This window comes from Mastomys coucha, unplaced genomic scaffold (assembly GCF_008632895.1).
Source record: "Mastomys coucha isolate ucsf_1 unplaced genomic scaffold, UCSF_Mcou_1 pScaffold7, whole genome shotgun sequence".
Taxonomy (NCBI): Eukaryota; Metazoa; Chordata; class Mammalia; order Rodentia; family Muridae; genus Mastomys; species Mastomys coucha.
Genome location: NW_022196913.1, coordinates 62,103,689 through 62,111,896, shown reverse-complemented (window position 1 = coordinate 62,111,896; position 8,208 = coordinate 62,103,689). Strand labels below are relative to the sequence as shown.

The 8,208-nt window shown below is 46.2% G+C and overlaps 1 protein-coding gene across 4 annotated transcripts in view; it reads left to right on the top strand.

Moving 5' to 3' along the window:
* The window catches only part of Spock1 (SPARC (osteonectin), cwcv and kazal like domains proteoglycan 1), a 528,793-nt gene that overhangs the window by 499,062 nt on the left and 21,523 nt on the right, over nucleotides 1-8,208 (top strand). For all 4 annotated transcript variants that reach the window (XM_031359713.1, XM_031359712.1, XM_031359711.1 and 1 more), the window contains 2 exons: nucleotides 3,041-3,157; nucleotides 6,914-7,135. In XM_031359713.1, coding sequence (XP_031215573.1) covers nucleotides 3,041-3,157; nucleotides 6,914-7,135 — 339 coding nt within the window. The remainder of the gene's footprint in view (nucleotides 1-3,040; nucleotides 3,158-6,913; nucleotides 7,136-8,208) is intronic.

Sequence of the window (8,208 nt, the reverse complement as noted above, 5' to 3'; positions counted from 1 at the left end):
GAGGGAGGGAGGGAAGGAGCAGAACCAAATATGATGAACCTCAGTGACGCCCACACACATTCTGGGAGATAATGTAGCAAAACAGACCAGGGTCCTAGTTGTCATGGTTTAGATGGGAGAGGCTATGATCCTGGAAGAGCAAAACAGTTGCTTTGTAGACTGAGTACTTGATTCCCCTCCCCGACAGGAGACAGGAGGAGTGGGATGGGGGCAGAACTCCTCTCTCCTCTAGGACAAGAATTGTCCCACCTCCTGGCAGAGTACAGGAACAACAGGTGGGTGTGGTTTGCAGTTTCATTCTGGAAAAATTACTTTTCCCTGGGAAGTATCCCCTGGCTTCCCAGTTCCTAAATTGAGATTTCCAGTTAATCCCACCATCTGGGGTAGCGACAGATACTTTAAGAGGCATCCAGTCTGTGCTGTGGCGAGAATGGCAACTCGGAACAAATAGCTCTCTGCAGGCCCCCATTCTTTATCATGCTCCCGGCAGACTGTGTTTGGCTTTTTCCTCACAAAGACCACTCAGTAGAAGATGCCACGAGTGAGCTGGGCTCAGTAATTGAGTGGCCTCTATCTGTTTCTGTTCTCCAATCTCTCCCTAGCCACACCATGGCTCCCTGCTTCCTGACTTCTAGTTGAGTGACACGTTTACTCTTTCAAGATCAAATTGCCCGATTCCTCCAGCGGTCCCGGCCTCTGTGCTCTGGGAAGCCTGGTGGAAATCCAGCATAGGCAGACGTGTGGATATACAGCTTACCTGCCCATCGCAGGATTTACTTAAACGTGACTGACTAATTTATCTTGCAGTGTGATTTCCTCGCAAGTTGACTTGCCAATTTTCTCTGCTCAGAGAACGTTCTAAAGAGACGGTGTGGGATGGAGGAGAGGGGAAATCTAAAGAAATGGGTGTGGGACAGAGGGGAAATGGGTGCTCTTAATTTCCCATTTCCAAATGTGAGACCAGACTAGAGAGTCCATATTCTAGTTTTGGATGATCACACACTCTTGTTAAGAGCTGAGCAGGGTCAGAAAGGCACAGGCTGGGTTCCTAGAAGCTTGGAGATGGGTTAGTGTGAGCATGCTCCTGAGGTCTGACTTGGTACCTGGGCAAAAGCAAGAATCTCTGCCTTCAGCAACAGCTGCTTCTCTTCCTGTTGTGAGCAAGGGTTAGCAGAGGTGGGGAGAGGTGGCTTGTGGGAGCTTGTTATCTTGCTTCTCAACCATCTTAAAAGGCCGAAGGGAAGGAGAAAAGGTGCACATGTGGGTAGCCAGTTATCTTGGTGAGTCCTTTGTAAAGTTAGAAATGGATCAGAGAATGAGATTCACCTGTACCCAGCTCTAACTAGAATGGCAGCCTGCTCTGGTAGGAAGGTCTGGAACCCGTGCTACACGTGCAAGGGTGACAAGCAACTTGGGACAATAGAGGTACCAGATAAATTAGATCGTAAGTTTATCTAATATTAATTCAATTATGTAGAATTACTCAAGTGTCCACTTATACACATTTGTGGGTAGCCAAAGCTAATTGTGATTATTTGCATTTGACTTCATTTTTTTTAAAGGACAGCACTTACTTGTACTAAGCCTACCTCTAACTAATCTACTTAGAATAATAATTATGCAATAATTATGGAAAGAACTAAAACCCTATCTGGCACATTCTTCAAATGACTGTTGTTGGTCCTGTAACTTGTTAAGCGCTTGAAACACACTGCCAGGTTTGTCATGAACTTGTTATCCTGGGTCTACAGATAAGGACACAGTTCCCAGGAAAGCTAGGGGTAGGTCTATTGCAGGAGATAAAGCTGAGATTCACTCTAGGCAGTGACTCCGCAGTGTGACCTTCTGCTATCAACAAGAAACTCCGATCTGCTTCCTTACCTGTGTCTTAGACTATAGTCAGTGTTCAAGGTTGTTAGCCACGTGGTGTCCATAGCTGGGCACATTCCCTGGTTGCCATGCAGAGACTGAAGCTCCCGTCCCAGAGGAAATACAGCTGAATGTGAAACTGGCAGGTCGCATGGCTGAAGAGTAGACATGAGCTGTAAAATGAGGAAAGGCATGTGCAGAGCATTGCCGGCCTTCTGCATTCTGTCAGGTGGGGCTGGGCGCCATGGTGAGTCGCTCAAGAGCTGTGCTTTCTGGAGGCTGCACTGGAGTTAGGATGCACTTTGTTTGTCTTTATCATCACCTTCTGAGGCTTCCAGAGGAGGGCGCAGAGCATCGGTGTCTTCTGATCTTGCAGTTGGGCCCTCTTCACACTGTTGAGAGGATCCAATTCAGCTCTACATTAAAATGGTGATGCGCTCAACTTCTTAGGTTGTTTGCTTCCATCCAGCTTTAGGATTTGAAAAGGCTAACGGTTGTGAAGGTCGGCTCCTGGTTCCCTCTCGGCTGCATGGCTTTTAAGGTTTTCTCTAATTGCCGAAGGACACAAAACATTGCTTTATCGTCAGTGTCCTCCCAGCATCTCACAGAGCTCTCACCCCCTTGTGAAGATGTTCTCATTCAGAATGAAGGTGAGCCCTAAAGGAATGGCGGAGAACAGTAGACAGGCCATTCTATCCCCCACCTCCTTCCCTCCTTTTGTGGGAAGGCTAACAAATGGGGCCAAATTCACAAGTCCACCTTGTCCTCACAAAATAGGAGCTCTGCTGCTATTGGTCTCTATGGTGCCCCAGGCATTCTCTCCCTGGGAGCAGCTGGTTTAATCTCTTAGTGTGAGTACAGGGGAGATATCAGGTCTCTGGCAAAACTGCAATAACCAGTTTTATGTGCTTAGCAGAGGGATGTCAGTGGGACTTTGAGGATGCTGTACAAACATAAGGTGAGGAAGCCTGCTTGATCTGAGACAGTGCTGGTCTGAAGAGCTCGTCAGTCCTAGAAACCCAGGCATTCTCCTTGCCCCATGTGTGATTGGCGACAGGAGCACCCTTGGGGTGTTTTCAGAGGGTCTGGGCAAGGACTGCCTTGATGGCAGCTTGGCCGATGACCTTGGGCAGAAAGCCCAGGTTTTCACCGTCTACTCTGTTCTCCGCAGCCTGCACAGACAAGGAACTGAGGAGTCTGGCTTCCCGGCTGAAGGACTGGTTCGGAGCTCTTCATGAGGATGCCAACAGAGTCATCAAGCCTACCAGCTCTGATACGACCCAAGGCAGTAAGACCACTCTATTCTTACTATTTCACTATAAATACTCAAACACCATGGGTTTAGCAGCAGCATATTTTGGCTAAAGTATAAGATTTAAAATATATGGCATTTTTAGAATATTGAATTACCAAAGAATCAAGAGAAATATGACTTTTGGGGAAAAAATGTGATTTCCAAGAGATCATGTTTTTATATAGACATTTTGAAAATATATAGAAAAAAGTTATGTGTATGTGTATAAATATATACTTACATATATAATACTACCTATTTAACAGCTTAAGCGTTCTACATACCTTGAGGTAATTTTTCTTGTTGCATATGGAAATTGTACATATGTTGGGAAGTTTGCACACTTTACAAGCCGATATACCATTCGGAAAATTAAACATCTAGAAATATCATTATGCTTTAACGTTATCTAGTGGGGTCTCTAGCAGGAGCCGAATAGGATCCTAATCATTGCTATAACAACTTAAGAAGCCTTTAATTGGGACATTTGGGTTGTTGCAACATTGTAGCAAGCATCTTCCATAATGTGCTTCTCCGGGATACTGGGTATTCCCCAGAAACCTGAAGGAGCTCTGGGATGAGCACATATCCATACATGCACACTCCATCTCTCCACGCTTTGGACTCTGAGGTAGTTGTGCTAACTGGTACAGTAGAGATCACCGATATGCCAATCCTTCAAGTCCAGGCAGCTCGGCTGTTCATGCATTTGAGACGGCAGTATTCATGCCGACTCCTACCCTGAGATTGTTTGCATGGGACTGTGAAAGCAAAGCTCTTGGCTTGAGGGTGGGAGATGAGAGGTTACAAAGTCAGCTTGGCCTCTCAGCTGGACCAGCATGGATCGCCAGCCCAGTATGGTGGTGCGCATGCTTCCCTGTGTACGGGGGCGGGGGGGAAGCAAAAGCAGGAGGATCCTTTAAAGACAGGACCCAGACTGGCCTGAGCTACATGGCCCTGTCTCAAAATCAAAACTAGTGGTCTTATCCCTTGGTAAGTCTTTGTTACTCATAGCTTCCTGGAGAGATCAGTGAAGGGCACTGAGGCTTAGTGTGACAGTTTCAGTCTTTCGCCTTAATGGCAAGATGGTCCTTGTTTCTCAGACCATGTTTTACAGGCGGTAGCTCCTGGAAGTTGTGTCTGTAGGATGGTGAGGTGAGATTGGTTTTTTTTGTTGTTGTTGTTGTTTTGGTTTGGTTTTGGCTTGGTTTGTTTTTGGTGTTTGGGTAGTTTGTTTGGTTTTAGTTTCGGTTTTTCCTGCCAGAGGTTCCTTGGGGGGTCTATGGGCACTAACTTCCATCTAGAAAAACTTGTCAGTGAGCCTCCCAACCCTGGGCCTTGGGGAAGGGAAGTCCTTAGAGCTTCCAGTAGGGCCTCTCTGTAGACAGGTGGGAGCCTTGGAAATACTAGTGTACCTAGGAGTAAACTGAGTTCCCAGAGTCATTGTCAGCTTGATGTCCTGAAGCCACTGGGGCAGGAGAGATGTAGAACAAGGGTGTTAGTCCCTGAGGCCAGAGAAAAGAGCAACACATACGTTGGTCTTGAAGAGGCAGCAGCCTGAGACCTTTGCTCCAAACTCCATCCTCCAACAGCTGCAGATGCTGGAGACGGGGTGGAGCAGACTGGACCTTTTGGATGAGCTACACAACCTGGCATTTCTTCTGCTTGGTGATTATGACAGCCATTAAAGAAGGGCCCACGTTATACCACGTAGTCTCATCTGGAAAAAAAACTTAAGTGGTGTTATCCTTTTGATAGCAAAATGAATACATTTAATTATCCAAAGATATATTTGAAAGGGTAAACCTAAAGCTAGTAGAAAACTCCTATAGCTAGGAAACAAGTGCTTTCACCAATAAAATAGGCTAATAGTGCTGAGGTCATTAAAGAAAACATGGGGGTCTCCTGGAGCATCAACAGTAAGGGCAAGCCCAGCATCTCCCAAGAGCTCACAGGAAACGGATGCAATCTTTGTGTAGAATTTTGTACAGATTTGCCTTGAAGATGTTGCTTCATTATATCTGGCTTTCTAAACAAATGCAAGATGCACACAGAAGTGTAGGAGACACTAGAGTGTGCAGTCTGTCGAATCAGGACCCTGTGCAAACACTGTCTCCCAGAGGCGGCACCCTAAGCCAGCTGGATGCTTTCAGGACACATGTATCAAAGAAGACAGAGGGGGACCAGGGAGAGACAGCATGGAGACTGTAGAGCCCGACCGGACTGTCTGTGTTTCAGTCCTGATTCTGAACCATATAATCTTGCTATTTTTTTTCATCTATAAGGTCGAGATGACATGTCACGTGACCACCACTAGGGTGGAATGAGGTACTTAATCGTATCGTGCTTAGAAACATTTTTATCTGTAGAATTCTAGGGGAATAAAGCTAGTCCTAGAGACTCAGTTTATAGGAGAAGCTAGAATTTTTGGCATCCCTTAGTTCGAAGAGAAAGATTGGCTTGAGGTCTGTCTTCAAGGCTGTGGCATCCAGAGGGCGGAGCTAAGTGTGAGCATTCCTCCCTTGTGAACATTTCCTTCCCTGGGAAAATTACAAAGAAGTGATTGTCTGAGTTGATTTGGATTCCATCTCCTGTGGCTCCTTGGGGGATTGCAGGAAAGGAGGAAGAGACCGATGAAGGACCTGGGTGCTCTTCCAGCCTTAGCCTGGGCCAAAGGGTCCTCTGGGACAGAATGGAGCCTTGAGTCTCATTCACTTACTATGGTCTCTCCCCCACCCCCACCCCCACCCCCACCCCACTCCTTTCTCCAACATTTTGCTTTGAGTTTTCTTCCCCCCCACACACACACATCCCAAAATGATAAGCCCGGGTTTCAGTGTTATACATCTTATGTGTTAGCATGTTCCTGGTTTATCATTCAGTTCTGTAAGCAGGTTTATAGACAGTGGGACTCGTATTTTACCACAGACAAACTATCCCAGGGAAAGATTTCTCTTCTGAAGATATTTCCCTCAGAGTTGGCTCTTGCCTTTGGTCCACTCATATGTCTCATATAGAAAGGACACATGTTGGGGGGTGGGTCTGGTGCTGCTGTGTCTTCGGATGCTAAATTCTGTATTCTGAGTTCTCGTTGCCCCAAGACAAGCAAATCCCCACATATGCCAGCCTTTGCTGTGCAAACCTTGCTCCCCAACTGAAAACTATTGGTTAAATAAAAATGGCTATAGCCAATTACTGGGGAGACTAGAGAGAGGTGGAGGCCGAGTTACCAGGCTGGGTGTTACAGGTAGGGGTCATGAGGAAGAAGGAGAAAGGGGAGAGAGAAGGAACGCGAAAGAGGAGGAGGGGAGAGGAGGAGGGGGAGGAGGAGGGGGAGGAAGGAGAAGAAGGAGAGAAAAGGAGGTCTCCATTAATCATGATGAACCAGCAGCACATGCCCAAGTGAAATGCCTCCCCAGGACAACAGATTGCTGGAGTAGAAGTGACCCAGGAAGACTTCAACAGCAAGTATTTGGGAAAGTAACCAGTCTAGGGTTAGAGAATTAGATTAGGGGACATCCCGCAGTAATTGCACAGAGCCTAATAAAGAAATCATAGTTTGAGTCTCATTCATTTGAATCTAGACAGGGATAAGCATAATTCATATTATGAATTATGTGAATTATATAGAAATATATATATATAGAAACAGCCGGAAAGGGTGCACCCTGACCCCTCTGGGGCACCAAGTCAGGGAGCAGCAGGGTGTGCTCTATGCCTGGCAGGCTGAGTTGTCCCTTTCTCCCACAGGGTTTGACACCAGCATCCTGCCCATTTGCAAGGACTCCTTGGGCTGGATGTTCAACAAGTTGGATATGAACTATGACCTCTTGCTGGACCACTCAGAGATCAATGCCATTTACCTAGACAAATATGAACCGTGTATCAAGCCTCTCTTCAACTCGTGTGACTCCTTCAAGGACGGCAAGCTCTCCAATAACGAGTGGTGTTACTGCTTCCAGAAGCCAGGAGGTAAGGTGGGCTGGTCCCAAAGCCAGGCAGCCATGGGCGGGGAGCGCGCAGCAGGGACCAGGCAGCCATGGGCGGGGAGCACAGCAGGGACCAGGCAGCCATGGGTGGGGAGCACAGCAGGGACCAGGCAGCCATGGGATGGGAGCACAGCAGGGACCAGGCAGCCATGGGCAGGGAGCACAACAGGGATCTGTGCCCAGAGAGGCACAGCTATCAATCACCCTACAAAACAGCAAGCCCGAAGGCTCCTGTCTGCTTTTAACACCGCATTTCAGGAAACCAAGGATAAAATGGTGGTAGCTTTTAACCGAGCAATTCTTTCCTTTAGGAAAACATCCTTTCCATGCTTAGCATTTTCATCTATAAAATGGGTGCACATAGGAACCTTTGCTGTGTGGTTCTCAAGGCCATAATGAGGTTCTCAATATGAAAAATACTATACACTGTAAGAGGATTCTACTTCCCATTTCCTGTGAATTCTTAATTATGTTTTGCTTATAAACAAATGACAGATCATGAAATACACAGGACCTAAGGAATCTAGGAAGAAAGTATCCCAGAGTGGCTCCTTGAGGAGCCTGTCACCCAGAGTCAGGAATGGGAGCCCTGCTGCCCCAGTGTTCCATCCAGTGGCCACGCTTTGCCTTCCTGTGGGTGGGTCACCTTTCCCATCTGGCTTTCACTTCAGTCCCTGCCCCCTAGGTGTACCCAGTGGACCAGAAATCTGTCTGTCTGTCTACTAGTGGTATTCAAGTTGTACAATATTTATGCATGTGCACAGAGATGCCAGGACACCTATCAAAAAATGTAGACACTCTTTTTTTTTTTAAGTTTTATTGCATTATAATGAGAAAAGATACATGATTTCAATTTATCTGAATTTGTTAACATTTAAAAACATATTTTAAGTAAATAGAATTAAATCACATTCTTGTTTTCCTTTTGTAACCCAACTCCTCCCAGAGATCCCCCCTTCAATACCTACAATATCTTTTTTGTCATATTTTTAAAATCTATAAAATATTATAACAATAAAAATGAGTATTATAAAAGTTGTTTGATATAAAACAACA